General features: G+C 33.9%; 1 protein-coding gene across 3 annotated transcripts; it reads right to left on the bottom strand.

Moving 5' to 3' along the window:
- Positions 1-1,347: 1,347 nt before the first annotated feature.
- LOC146735492 (uncharacterized) lies at positions 1,348-13,761 on the bottom strand. 3 transcript variants are annotated; one of them, XM_085506107.1, is made up of 3 exons: positions 13,712-13,761; positions 2,882-2,993; positions 1,348-1,723 (listed from the first exon to the last, which is right to left on the bottom strand). In XM_085506107.1, exons 2-3 carry the CDS (start codon positions 2,949-2,951, stop codon positions 1,485-1,487), a joined length of 309 nt encoding a protein of 102 aa, XP_085362233.1. In that variant the 5' UTR covers positions 2,952-2,993; positions 13,712-13,761; the 3' UTR covers positions 1,348-1,484. The 3 variants fall into 3 exon arrangements, with proteins under 3 accessions (XP_085362233.1, XP_085362234.1, XP_085362232.1); XM_085506108.1 differs by lacking the exon at positions 13,712-13,761 and adding an exon at positions 9,281-9,352; XM_085506106.1 differs by lacking the exon at positions 13,712-13,761 and adding an exon at positions 8,765-8,829.
- Positions 13,762-16,136: the final 2,375 nt, after the last annotated feature.

Here is a 16,136-nt window from a genome sequence, read left to right as displayed (position 1 = left end):
CAGATTTATATTCATATTGCCGACTGCTATCCTTACCCGACACATTTCCTTTTAATTTGAAACAAATGGAAAACATATTGGTTTTTAAATGTCATTGCACAACTGTCAATGTGATATCCGTATTTGAATTTCGATGTTGACTTGTACACGACGACAATATTAATAATGTATTTGCATTTTAGTTTCTGTGAGAAACGACCCATAAAATAGAAAATAAAAATAAAGTTCAATGTTCACAAAATACTCAAAGTACTCAAGTACAAGTACTCAAATCATGCTAGCCCTACACTGTGTTATCGGGTAATAAAATGGACAATGCCTTTACATCCCGCCCTAATCAGTCACGATAGTTTTGTATTCGACTGCCAAAAATAGCGACCATGCCTTGGCACACTCAAGACTATCGCCCCGAATTACCTGGATTGATTATTCAAATATATATTTATTGACCTAACGCTGTCACGCGATGACCGTTTTTATGCCGTTATGAAAAAAAAAATAATAGCTTCGTTCAAAACGCCTCTTTCGCGGACGTACGTCCGCCATTCTGAAAGACTACTTTTTAACGTAAGATTACCCAGAATGTTCTATCAGTAATGTCATTTGTAAAAGTTATACAGCCTCGAGACTATAGCCACGATAGACGGAATAACCATTTAAATGGTTAAATATAAGTTTACGTCGATCGATCCTAGTCTATTATGGAGGTATTGAGGCATTCGAAAGAGGTGCTCACAATGTCAAATCTACCATGGAAATGTAGTTTGTTTTAGGAGGAGGGAGATAAAACAATGTATTAATTCACATTGTATACTCCACCCAATAACTGAATTGTACAAATATATGGAGAAATGATGATACTATATGGTATGAATCATGAAGTTGAATGTAAACAAAAACATTACAACTCGAATTAGCACATGCGTTTGATATTATTATTTCCTTAGAACATAGTAAAATATATTGTGTAGTGTCAGAAGCAGTCAATTATCATGGCAGAAGTTTGCATTGTATTCTTTTCCTGGGATGATTGGGCTAAATAGAATAGAAATGTTTAACCATGTATTTTTTTCAGATTAATAATATAAGTAAAATCGAAAAATAATCTCGAAACGCGATCTTAAAATCAACTTAAAATTTGATTTTAATTTGTCATCGATCAAATAGAAAGGCGGTTTAAAAACTTCAATAGTCAATACTGATTTCCGAAGTGATGGATTTTTACCAAAACTAAATAATTGTTCTATTTATATACATGTAATTATTTACGAGCACACATAACGAACTCCTGCCAAAATGAACATCATTTTGTCTACCCGTTCATCAATGTTATGAATTAAAAAATCATTAAAGATAATTCATTTTATTGAATAAAAATTCAATTTTGCAAAACTAAATTCCGTAAATACCATTTCAGCAATTGGCAACTATATTGGTTTATGCTTTGTAACTGTACTATGAATATCTTTATTAAAATTCAGTTTTTACATGCTGGCTGGCACCGCCATACCAAAATTTGATTCAACTATTTTAACTAAATCATCTCGATTTGCTTTCTGAAGTAAGTAGATTAGTGTAAATGGGTTGTTGCTTGTTAGATGTTCTTTTTCGATCAACTTCTCAAACAAGTCAAATGGTCTGCCATTTTCTTTTAGGGTTTCTCTTGCTATCTTTTGAATAGGCGGATTCAATGCACCAGTCATGTCAACCATTGTTTTGAGATCTGTTAAAACAAATAAGTACATATATTATGAACACATGTAATACTGTAAAGTTAATAAAATAGTTAATTTGAACACTTAGCTTATGTCACGTTGCTAAATAAATCAAAATAGTAAAGTATAGATGAATCCGTGTGTCGAGTCATGTAGCAAATTTGACATACGGCTGATCACTTTGACTCAAGTGTATGTAATTAGTCATGTCACCAGTAGTTTAACTGCAAAAATATGTCTGTCTCTCTAACGTCTGTATCATTCTACAACCAGCTTACAATTGTAGTGTATATTCATCAATATGATACAATATATGCCAACACGTAAAGGGTTTCCTTAATGTGACACGTTTAACTCAAAATTATGGGTCAAATAACATAGTCAGGTTTTCACTTTGAGCAAGTTAAGCTTTTGTGTACACAGTATTAGATGCAAAAGTTATTTACGACAAACGGGAATTTTCAATACAGAAGCAAAATATTTATTCATTAAATTTATCTCATGACGTTGAAAAATATGGAGATCGGATATATAATCTTTTGGTACTTGTACAGTTCTTACTAAAACTTAAATATCTGATTTATCTGCCATTGTAAATGAAATCACGATAACAATAAGTGTTTTCTAATGTATTTCTTTATATTAATAATATATGTAAAATCAAAAATATAATCTCGAAGTGCCATCTTAAAATAAACTTAAAATTTTATTTTAATTTGCAATCGGTCAAATAGAAATGCGGTTTAAAGATATTTAATACTTATTACTAATTTCCGAAGTGATGGATTGTTACCACAAACAAATAATTATTCTATTTGCATACATGTAATTATTTATGAGCACAAAAAAACGAACTCCTGCCAAAATGAACATAAATTGGTCTACCCGTTCATCAATAAAATGCACTAAAACAAAATTAATTCATTGCAGATAATTTAATTTATTGAATAAAAGTTAAATTATACAAAACTAAATTCCGTAAATATCTTTTCAGCTATAATCAATTATGTTGATTTATGGTTTCTAACTGTATTATGGATATATTTACGAAGCGTGAAATACCTGCTTATATGTAAATTAACAACTTTTTGGCGGAGAATATTAAGATAGAACTACTTTTTTTCTATATTATTATAAAAATGATTATGAAATATGTGTTCACTTACCATCTTTACCAATATCGCCTGCCAACGTGTTTAAAAAATCCCTTAAGGGGTCACAAGTTGAAGTTGCCATTGTCTGTTTTTGTCACTTAAAAATGATGTATGTTATGACTATCTAAGAATACAAAATAAAAAGGAGAAAAATGAAATCATTTTTTTATATTGCATTTAAATATGTACAGGTTAAGATTAGTTGAACTAATTTGGGAATGTTTAAATTCCGTTTATATTGTACGCACTGGTTTTGCTTCACGCGAAAAATAAAATAAAATACGATCATGTAACAGTACAAATATGCCTTGAAACATGTATGCTGGCCTGTGATAGCAGCTAGCACTTAAGGGCGTATTATCCCCTACCAAATAGCAAGGGTAATTTAAAACATTAAAATCACAATACAATCAATATAAAACAATTACGCATTGCTGCAAGTGTATGCCAAGATAACCCACTGAGAGTTTCCTGTGCGTGTGCTAAATTAGCTGAAAAATTGGTGTTCGTTTATATCGGTGTTTATCAACAGGACAAGGCGTACTACTGTTCCACAATAATTCGTACATGCCACATTTACAGTAGAATGCGAAGTGTGTTATCCTGGATTTTACATAGTGCATCCTCTACCGTCCATATAATCTCAAATTCAGGCAACTGGTTCATGATACAGGAACACTCGTTTTCTGTTTCATGCCTTGACTTGATACTGTGAATAACAAATTCCAGAGGATCACTCGAGTCTTTGTTTGCCTCTTATTACGACGGCTTGTTTGAATTGCAGCCTTAGCCAAATATGCAAAAACGAAAAATATACCTTGTGCCTGGGTAAAAATAAAATATTTTGAACGATAGGGTGGTGAATAGTTGGCATCAATTCATATTGGAAAGGCACAACGGGAAATGCGTCACCGTATATCCCCATCATTTGGAATGACTGTGGCTGAGGCTTCATAGCAATTCTTGTAGTTAGGTTTAGGATTTTAGGACAGACTAAGCAGGTTGAGAACTTTTCAAATTAAATAGTGGCAAATTCGTCAGAAAAGTTCAGTAAAGTTATGATGTAAACGTGGTTGATTAAACTTCCCATGTTGGTGGTATCTTTTCATTCGTTGGGCATAGAATGGTGAATAATATTGGTACTGAGTTGAAGAATACGCTCACGCTCAGAATGTTTTTTAATTTTATGACATATCACCGGCCTTCAACAAGTTTTATTCGTTTCTGTGAATAAATCACATACTTATATGGTTATCCCCTCATCAATAGAGTGGCTGAGCGCAAAAGGTTCATTTTCTATGGGAATTAGGGTTATTAAAATGTAGCTCATTGCGAATATCATTTGTGTTACTAATATTGAATTTATGCATTTTTTTATTTTAAAAGACTATCACTAACAGTACAAAAAACTCTTTGAAACCCTGTAAGCTGGTCGGTGACACCGATTCCTACTTAAGGTATCAAATCCCTTGCCCCATATCAAAAGAAAATCAAAACAAAACGTGTGTGTGTGCAGATAACCCGCTTTGCTCTTGTGTGTTATCTAAACTTGTCTGTACCCTTGTCTAAGTGCGCGTCAGTAAATACAATATTTACCATGAAAAGAAAACTAATTGTTTTCTTGACTCCGGCAAGCAAGTTTCATTTCATCGTAAAAATGTACCTTCCAGCGTATTCATCGCAAAAAATGAAATGCGTTATCCTGAATGTGAAACAAGGAATTCTCCAATTTCTACGTACTGTTAAACTTAGGCAGCGATTTATAACAGTACTCGTGACTATTTATGACCCGTTTTAAGCCTTGACTTAAAAAGTTTGATTGAAAAATTCCAGAAGGTCACGGCAACCTTTGTTCTGCCGCTTGTTACTGGAGTGAATCACAACTTTAGCCATGCAGAAGCAAAAAAAAACTGCCTAAAATAAACTGCTTTGACTGATAGGTACAATGATTATGAACCACCAAACGACTCGACGCTAACGGACCTTGAAACACTGGACACGTTATGCACAATTTAGCCAATCGTAACTCTCGTAATAAGCGATGTACAATGTGTCAAAGATCAACAACTATGACATATCCCTCTTAACGGAGAAGAGGGGTACTCATATCGTTCAACAAACAGTGTATGTAATTAAATTATTTTAACTTTGACATAACAGTCTAACAAATCGAAACGGCGGTAATCAAACTGTAACTTTGCATCTCTCTTCTCATGTCTTAGGTGGATATTTAACAATTTCCTCATTGTCTCGAATTCACTAATATATTGAATATTCACTAGAAACTCCGAATTTAAATTTCAGCAAATCATTAGCAAGTGGACTACATTTATGATTGACTATGGTTTGCAATGCTAGGTCACTTCGTCTGGCATTAGTGAACGTTAACATACCAAGCATCGTTTCGAATAACACCACAACTAATTATGGTTTCAGGTGACAAAAATAGCTAACAGTGACGAAATAATGCAACCCTATACATTTAGTTTTTGCATTATGAAGCAATTTAATTGAAATGGTAAAAGTTACCCTTCCACAATTGAACTAAAATATCGCTATTTTCAAATACTCACCAACGTACAATAAAATATACGATCTTATTGTTCGTCCACTTATGTAATGTAATAGAAAAGCTACTAACAATTCCCTTAAGAACACGGCCAGGTAGAAACGACTCGACGCCAACGGGTCTGGAAACAAAGTTCACGATATCTACAGTTCAGCCAATCGTAACGTTTGTAATAAGTGACGTACATTTAGTTAATTTAGTTATCAATAACTAAAACATATTCCTCGTAATGCAGAAAAGGGGGACTCATATCGTAGAATAAACAGTGCATGTAACTATTTTTTTCAACTTTCCCGTAACAGTCTGTAAAATTGAAACGGTGGTAATACTTCAACATTTGCGCACATTCTTGAATTTTGAAGGCTTCTACTAAACTAATATATTAGCTGATATATTTGTATTATGCAATAAATTTGTCTTAAAATTTCGCACATCTTCATTTGAATCATTTTGTTTGCACTAAATTAAATTGCAATTTGATAGAATGATGACCGTTTAGCCCTGTCTTGTAGTTCCAAACATGAATATGGCATCTGTAGCAATAATGCACCATATGTCATCACTAGTCCTTGCTATTTGCACTTAAACAACTCGAGAATAACAACACTGATATTCAATGACCGTAACTGTCGCCTGGCGGAAAAACATTATTTAAAAAATAATACAACTCTTTCAGGTCACTTTTTTATTATAGAAGAAGTGAACAGTAAACACCGCATCGTATTCTTGTGTTGTATTCCCACTTAATTCAATAGTATTGAATTACATGTACAATCACGACTGGTTATATACTATTATCATGTCTTATGTAGTGGCAAATTATAAAAATAAATCGCGCACTATGAAAAAAGTTATGCGTGTGTTGACGCTTTAAATTGTACATTGAATACGTTCGATGAGAACAAAAGAGATAATAGCGAAAACTGGACTTTCTCGTTGTTAGGCAACTTATGGATAGAAACAACTCTATGACAACGTAGTGCTGAATAATTATCACATTGAACGTTGAACAATGTAAATACTAGTAGTCAATACAAAAATAAAGCATATTTTCTGATTGTCACGCCATATAAGACAAACCTTGCCAATAGTGACGGAAACATGATCTAGCCATTGAATGTAGAGCACTATAACAACCATATGAACCAAATAACTTTATATGGTTCAATTCACTCTTCCGCAATTTAAATAAAATGTCTCTAAAATACTCACCATTATCACGAAAATTAGATTTCCTATTTATGTACTAAAAATGCTTTAAAAAATGCTCGGTAAAAACGACTCGACCTAATGACAATTACCACGTTATCTACAAATGTAGTCGATTAAATCTAAACGTCTGTAAAATTGCATAAAGATACCGCGGAAATACAGATTTGGCCATTTCAAGAAAAAATAAAAATATTCAGATACGACGCCACAAACAAAAATTACTGAAGTATTGTTACACTACACGTTATGCTATGTTATATGTCAGTACAAAGTTGAAGCAACAGCCATTTTATATAATGCCAGTCTGGGTTAAAATATAATCAATTAAACTGTCTGTAGTCCAATATAACAATCATATGAACTTCTCCACAATTTAAATTAAATGTCTTGATTCTGAAATACTCACCACTATCGCGAAAAATAGACTTCCTACTTAAGTCATGTAAAAAAAATACTAAATATTCCCTCAGAAAACAAAATGCTGGGTAGAAACGATTTGACGCCAACGGACCTGGACACAATAACCACTTTATCTACAAATTAGCCAATCGTAACCCTCATGATAGATGACGTAAAATTGTGTTCACGGTGATTTGTTTAAACAACAATCATGACAAATTCTGCGAACAGAGAGGAGGTGTATTTCGCCGAATATGTTCCTTATATCATGAAACAAACAGTGTATGAACATAAATTAGTTTAGTACTATCATGGCAGTCTGAGGAAGACTAGTCGATTAAATCGAGCGGATGGTAAAATTGTATAAACATAAGATAAGACACCACAAACACAAATTCTACTAAAGAATTGTCACACTAAACTTTAGTTATATGTTAGTACAAAGTTGAAGCAACAACCATTTTCTGATTTTAACGCCACGTAAGATAAACAATGTCATTAATGACGGACCCTTGATCAAAACATTTTGTGTAGTGCACTATAACAACTGTATGAATGTATCGGCAATTTAAATTAAGTATCTCGATTTCCAAATACACGCGAAACTAAGACTTCTTAGTTAGGTCTTTTAAAATATGCTAAAAAGTTATTCATAAAACAATAGGCTAGGTAGTATTGGCTTGATGCAAACGAACATGGAGACAATGACCACGTTATCTACAAATTAGTTTATCGTAACCCTCGTAATAGGTGACGTACAACTGTGTCCATGGTCATTTGTTTGAATTACAACCATGACGAATTCTGCCAACAGAGAGAGGGTGTAATTCGCACAATATGTTCCTTATATTATGAAACAAACAGAGCATGAACATAAATTAGTTTACTACTATCATGGCAGTCTGGATAAGGATATAGCCGATTAAATCGAAAGGATGGCAAAATTGTATAAACATAAGGTAAGACACCACAAACAGAAATTGAACTGAAGAATTATCACACTAAACTTTAATTATATGTCAGTACAAAGTTGAAGCAACAACCATTCTCTGATTGTTACGCCACGTAAGATAAACAGTGCCATTAATGATGACAACAACCGTATGAAATTATCCGTAATTTAAATTAGATGTGTCTATTCTGAAATTCTCACCACACTCGCGAAAACTAGACTTCCTACTTAAGTTCTGTAAACAAAATTATAATTTTTTTTTCAGCAAACAAAATGCTGGGTAGAAATGACTCGACGCCAACGGACCAGTACACAATGACCACGTTATCTACAAATTAGCCTATCGTAAACCTCGTAATAGGTGACGTACAATTGTGTCTAAGGTGATTTGTTTAAACAACAACCATGACGAATTATGCGAACAGAGAGGGGTGCAATTCGCTGAATATGTTCCTTATATCATGAAACAAACAGTGTATGAATATAAATTAGTTTACTACTATCATGGCAGTATGGGTAAGAATATAGTCGATTAAATCGAAAGTATGGTAAAATTGTATAAACATACGATAAAACACCACAAACAAATATTCTACCAAAGAACTATAACACTTAACTTTAGTTATATGTCAGTAAGAAGTTGAGGCAACAGCCATTTTCTGATATTCACGCCACATAAGATAAACAGTGCCATTGGAAACGATAAAAACCATATGAACTTCTCCGCAATTTAAATTAAATGTCTCTATTCTGAAATACTCACCACTCCCGCGAAAACAAGACTTCCTACTTAAGTTCTGTAACAAAAATGCTCGACGCCAAAGGACCAGTACACAATGACTACGTTATCTACAAATTAGCCAATCGTAACCCTTGTTATAGGTGACGTACAATTGTGTCCATGGTGATTTGTTTAAACAACAACCATGACGAATTCTGCGAACAGAGAGGGGGTGCAGTTCTCCGAATATGTTGCTTATATCATGAAACAAACAGTGTATGAATATAAATTAGTTTACTACTATTATGGCAGTATAGGTAAAATATAGTCGATTAAATCGAAAGAATGGTAAAATTGTATAAACATAAGATAAGACACCACAAACAAAACTTGCACTAAAGAATTATCACACTAAACGTTAGTTATTTGTCAGTACAAAATTGAAGCAACAGCCATTTTCTGATTTTCACGCCACGTAAGATAAACAGTGTCATTTATGACGAAAACAACCGTATGAAATCTTCTGCAATTTAAATGTCTCTAATCTGAAATACTCACCACTTTCGCGAAAACTAGGCAAAAAATGCTTAAAATTTTCTCAGCAAACAAAATGCTGGGTAGAAACAACTTGACGCCAACGAACCAGGACACAATGACCACGTTATCTACAGATTAGCCAATCGTAACCCTCATAATAGGTGACATAAAATTGTGTCCATGGTGATTTGTTTTAACAACAACATCTATGACAAATTCTGCGAACAGAGAGGAGGTGTAATTCTCCTAATATGTTCCTTATATCATGGAACAAACAGTGTATGAATTTGAATTAATTTACTACAATCATGGCAGTCAGGGTAAAAATGTAGTCGATTAAATCGAAAGGATTGTGAAAATGTATAAATGGTACTGCGGAAAGACAGATATGGCCAATTCAAGTAAATACAAATATTCAGATGAGACACCACAAACAAAAATTGCACTAAAGTATTGTCATACTATACTATGTTATATGTCAGTACAAAGTTGAAGCAATAGCCATTTTCTGATTTTTACGCCACGTAATACAACAGTGTTATTAATGACGGTCCCTTGATCAAATTGACTTAAATTAACTAAAACTAAGACTTTTTTAGGTCTTTGAAAAAAATGCTAAACATTTTCCTATAAAACAAAAAGCTGGGTAGAAACAGCTTGACGCCAACGGACATGGAGACAGTGACCAAGTGTACTGCAAATCAGCCTATAGTAACTCTCGAAAAAAAAGTAACGTACAATGTGTCAAAGCTATTTTTTCAACAACAAATATGACACTCTCCATAAAAAATGTGCTCATATTGTAGAACAAAGAGTGCATGTATTTAAACTATTTTTTGACATAGCAGTCTAGAAAATTGGAACGGCGGTAATCAAACTCTAACTTCTAATCCCTCTCCTCATGTGGATATGTAAAAATGCCCTCATAGTCTCGTATTCAGAAGGCATCTACAAACTAGCCAATCATAACCTTCGTAATAGGTGACGTACAATTGGGTCCATGGTGATTTGTTTTAACAACACTAAATAATGGTCACGCTAATCTTTCGTCTATGTTATATGTCAGTACGAAGTTGAAACAACATCCAATTTATGATTGTCACGCCACGTAAGATAAACAGTGTCATTAGTAAAGGACCTTGATCAGAAAATTGTCTCTAATGCAATATAACAACCATATTAACTTCTCCGCAATTAAAATTAAGTGTCTCCATTCTCAAATACTGACCACTATTGCGAAAACTAGATTTCCTCGTTATGTCTTGTACAAAATGCCAAAATATCTCGCAGGAAACAAAATACTGGGTAGAAACGACTCGATGCAAACGAACTCGATTATAAGGACCACATTTTCTACAAATCAGCTAACCGTAAACCTCGTAATAGGTGATATACAATTTTGTCCATTTCGATTTTTTAACAACAACTATGACAAATTCTACGTAACAAAGAAGAGGTGTAATTCTCCAAATATGTTACGTATATCGTGAACAAAAATTGTATCAATATAAATTTGTTTACGTCTATGAAGGCAGTCTGGGGAAGCATGTAGTCAATTGAATCGAAACAACGGTAAAATGGCACGAACTCTGCTGCGGAAAGACAGATTTGTGCAATTCAAGAAAAAAAAATATTCAGATGTGACACCGCAAACAAAAAGTTCACTAAAGTATTTTCACAATAAACTTAGTCAATGTTTTATGTCAGTACAAAATTAAAGCATCAACTGCAAATATATATGCCAGTTTGCGTGAGAATGTAGTCGATTAAATCGAAACGACGATGAAATCGCATTAACGGTGCTGCAGAAAGACAGATTTGGCCAATTCAAGAAAAATATTCAGATAAGACACCGTAAATAAAAAATGCACTAAAGAATTGTGACACTAAACTTTAGACTATGTTATGTCAGAACAAAGTTGAAGCAACAGCCAATTTAGGATTGTCACGCCACGTAAGATAAACAGTGCCATTAGTAAAGGACCTTGATCAGACCATTGTCTCTAATGCACTATAATGCTGGGTAAAAACGACTCGATGACAACGAACGTGGAGACAATGACCACATTATCTACAAATCAGCCAATCGTAACTCTCGTAGTAGGTGACGAACAATTGAGTCCATGGTGATTTATTTAACCATAACTATGACAAATCCTCCGTAACAAAAAGAGGTGAATATATTCCTTATATCGTGGAGCAAACGGTGTCTGAATATAAATTACTTTACTACTAACATGGCGGTCTGGGTAAGAAAATATTCAATTAAATTGAAACGACGGTAGAATTGCATAAATGGTACTGCGGAAAAACAGATTTGTGCAATTCAAGAAAAATTAACATATTGTGATAAGACACCGCAAACAAGAAGTTCACTAAAGTATTGTCACGATAAACTTTAGTCTATGTTTTATGTCAGTACAAAATTAAAGTAACAGCTGCAATTTTATATCATGCCAGTCTGGGTGAGAATGTAGTGGAGAAAATTTAAACGACTGTGAAATTGCATTACGGGTGTTGCCGAAAAACAAAGACACATTTGGCCAATTCAAAAAAAAAAATATTCAGATAAGACACCACAAACAAAAAATGCACTAACGAATTGTCACACTAAACTTTAGTCTATGTTATATGTCAGGAAAAAGTTAAAGCAACACCCAATTTATGATTGTTACGCCACGTAAGATAAACAGTGCCGTTAGTGACGAACCCTCGATCAACCATTGTCTCTAGTCCACTTTAACAACATATGAACTCAACCGCAATTTAAATTAACTGCCTCGCTCCTCAAATACTCACTACTGTCGCGAAAACCGGACCTCATAATTATGTCTTGTAAGAATGCTAAACATATTCTTAGAAAACAAAATGCTGGGTTAAAACGGCTCAACACCGAGGGACCTAGAGACAATGACAACGTTATTTACAAATCAGCCAATCGTTACTCTCGTAATGGGTGACGTACAATTGTGCCCATGGTGATTTTTAACAACAACTATGATACACTGTACGTAAAAAAGAAGAGGTGTAATTCTCCCAATATGGTACTTATATCATGGACAAAAAAGTGTATGAATATAATTTAGTTTAATATTATCATGCCAGTCAGGTTGAGAATATACTCGATTAATTTGAAGCGAGGGAAAAAATGCGTGAAGTATGCTGCAGTAAGCAGAGAGACAGATTTTGCCAATTCAAGAAAAACATACAGATGAGACACCGCAAATAAAAAATGCGCAAACGAATTGTCACACTAAACTTTAGTCTATATTATATGTCAGTACAATTTTGAAGCAACAGTCATTTTCTAACTTTCACGCCACGTAAACTGAACATTGTCATTATTGGCGGAGCCTTGATCACGCCGTTTTCTGTAGCCAATTATAACAACCATATGAACATCTCCGCAATTTAAATTAAGTGTCTCGATTCTAAAATACTCACCGCTCTTGCGAAAAACTAGACTATCTACTTGGTTCTTGTAAACAAATGCTACAAATTCTGTTTGAAAACAAGAAGCTGGGAAGAAACTACTAGACGCCAACGGACCTAGAGAAAATAACAACCTTATCTACAAATTAGCCAATTGTAAACCTCGTGATAGGTGACGTACAATTGTGTCCATGGTGATTTGTTTTAACAACACTAAAGAATTGTCACGCTGAACTACGCTCTATGTTATATGTCAGTACAAAGTTGAAGCAACATCAAATTTATGATTGTCACGCCACGTAAGATAAACAGTGCCATTAGTGACGAACGTTGATCAGACCATAGTCTCTAATGCACTATAATAACCACATTAACTTCTCCGCAATTCAAATTAAGTTTCTCGATTCACAAATACTAACCACTTTTGCGAAAACTAGATTTCCTCGTTATTAAAAAATGCCAAAAGATCTCGCAGAAAACAAAATGCCGGGTAGAAACGACTCGATGCAAAAGAACGTGAAGACAAGGACCACGCTATCTACAAATCAGCTAACCGTAAACCTCGTAATAGGTGACATACAATTTTATCCATTTCGATTTTTTAACAACAACTATGACAAATTCTGCGTAACAAAAAAGAGGTGTAATTCTCCAAATATGTTACGTATATCGTGAACAAAAAGTGTATGAATATAAATTTGTTTACTCCTATCAAGGTAGTCTGGAAAAGAATGTAGTCAATTAAATCGAAACGTAGGTAAAATTTCATAAAGGTTACCGCGGAAAAGACAAATTTGGCCAATTCAGGAAAAATATTCAATAAAACGCCACAAACAAAATTTTCACTAATGAATTGTAATGCTAAACGTTATGCTATGTTATATGTCAGTACAAAGTTGAAGCAACAACCATTTTCAGATGTTCACGCCACGTTAGATAAACAGTGCCATTAATGATGATAACAACCGAATGAATCTCTCCGCAATTTTAAATTAAATGTCTCGTATCTGAAATACTCACCACTCTCGCGTAAACAAGATCCTACTTAAGTCATGTAAAAGAAATGCTACAAATTCTCCCAGAAAACAAAATGCTGGGTAGAAACGACTCGATGCCAACGAACCTCGACACAATGACCACGTTATCTACAAATTAGCCAATCGTAATCCTCGTAATAGGTGACGTACAATTGTGTCCATGGTGATATGTTTAAACAACAACAATGAAGAATTCTGCAAGTAATATGTCAGTACAAAGTTGAAGCAACAACCATTCTCTGATTTTCACGCCACGTAAGATAAACAAGGTCATTAATGACGGACCCTTGATCAAAACATTTTGTGTAGTGCACTATAACAACAGTATGAACTTATCGGCAATTTAAATTAAGTATCGCGATTTCCAAATACACGCGAAAACTAAGACTTCTCAGTTAGGTATTTTAAAAGATGCTACAAAAGTTATTCATAAAACAATAGGCTAGGTAGTATTGGCTTGATGCAAACGAACATGGACACAATGACCACGTTATCTACAAATTAGCTTATCGTAACCCTCGTAATGTGTCCATGGTCATTTGTTTGAATAACAACCATGACGAATTCTGCCAACAGAGAGAGGGTGTAATTCGCACAATATGTTCCTTATATTATGAAACAAACAGAGCATGAACATAAATTAGTTTACTACTATCATGGCAGTCTGGATAAGAATATAGCCGATTAAATCGAAAGGATGGTAAAATTGTATAAACATAAGGTAAGACACCACAAACAGAAATTGAACTAAAGAATTATCACACTAAACTTTAATTATTATTCAGTACAAAGTTGAAGCAACAGCCATTCTCTGATTTTTACGCCACGTAAGATAAACAGTGCCATTAATGATGACAACAACCGTATGAAATTATCCGTAATTTAAATTAGATGTCTCTATTCTGAAATACTCACCACTCTCGCGAAAACTAGACTTCCTACTTAAGTTCTGTAAACAAAATTCAATTTTTTTTTCAGCAAACAAAATGCTGGGTAGAAATGACTCGACGCCAACGGACCAGTACACAATGACCACGTTATCTACAAATTAGCCAATCGTAAACCTCGTAATAGGTGACGCACAATTGTGTCTAAGGTGATTTGTTTAAACAACAACCATGACGAATTCTGCGAACAGAGAGGGGTGCAATTCGCTGAATATGTTCCTTATATCATGATACAAACAGTGTATGAATATAAATTAGTTTACTACTATCATGGCAGTATGGGTAAAAATATAGTCGATTAAATCGAAAGTATGGTAAAATTGTATAAACATACGATAAAACACCACAAACAAATATTCTACTAAAAAACTATAACACTAAACTTTAGTTATATGTCAGTAAGAAGTTGAGGCAACAGCCATTTTCTGATATTCACGCCACATAAGATAAACAGTGCCATTGGAAACGATAAAAACCATATGAACGTCTCCGCAATTTAAATTAAATGTCTCTATTCTGAAATACTCACCACTCCCGCGAAAACAAGACTTCCTACTTAAGTTCTGTAACAAAAATGCTCGACGCCAACGGACCAGTACACAATGACTACGTTGTCTACAAATTAGCCAATCGTAACCCTCGTTATAGGTGACGTACAATTGTGTCCATGGTGATTTGTTTAAACAACAACCATGACGAATTCTGCGAACAGAGAGGGGGTGCAATTCTCCGAATATGTTGCTTATATAATGAAACAAACAGTGTATGAATATAAATTAGTTTACTACTATTATGGCAGTATAGGTAAAATATAGTCGATTAAATCGAAAGAATGGTAAAATTGTATAAACATAAGATAAGACACCACAAACAAAACTTGCACTAAAGAATTATCACACTAAACTTTAGTTATTTGTCAGTACAAAATTGAAGCAACAGCCATTTTCTGATTTTCACGCCACGTAAGATAAACAGTGTCATTAATGACGATAACAACCGTATGAAATCTTCTGCAATTTAAATGTCTCTAATCTGAAATACTCTCCACTTTCGCGAAAACTAGGCAAAAAATGCTTAAGATTTTCTCAGCAAACAAAATGCTGGGTAGAAAAAACTCGACGCCAACGAACCAGGACACAATGACCACGTTATCTACAGATTAGCCAATCGTAACCCTCATAATAGGTGACATAAAATTGTGTCCATGGTGATTTGTTTTAACAACAACATCTATGACAAATTCTGCGAACAGAGAGGAGGTGTAATTCTCCTAATATGTTCCTTATATCATGGAACAAACAGTGTATGAATTTGAATTAATTTACTACAATCATGGCAGTCAGGGTAAAAATGTAGTCGATTAAATCGAAAGGATTGTGAAAATGTATAAATGGTACTGCGGAAAGACAGATTTGGCCAATTCAAGAAAATACAAATATTCAGATGAGACACCACAAACAA

The sequence above is a fragment of the Saccoglossus kowalevskii genome, chromosome 12, assembly GCF_978046115.1.
Source record: "Saccoglossus kowalevskii chromosome 12, keSacKowa6.1, whole genome shotgun sequence".
NCBI lineage: Eukaryota > Metazoa > Hemichordata > Enteropneusta > Harrimaniidae > Saccoglossus > Saccoglossus kowalevskii.
Note: the sequence above shows the minus strand (reverse complement) of the source record. Positions and strands in the feature narration are given on the sequence as shown.

Excerpts from the sequence above, each read along its gene's own strand:
- LOC146735492 (XM_085506107.1), bottom strand. The coding sequence starts at position 2,951 with ATGGCAACTTCAACTTGTGACCCCTTAAGGGATTTTTTAAACACGTTG. Across the intron at positions 1,724-2,881 it reads AGGCGATATTGGTAAAGATG|ATCTCAAAACAATGGTTGAC; the intron begins GTAAGTGAACAC and ends TTGTTTTAACAG.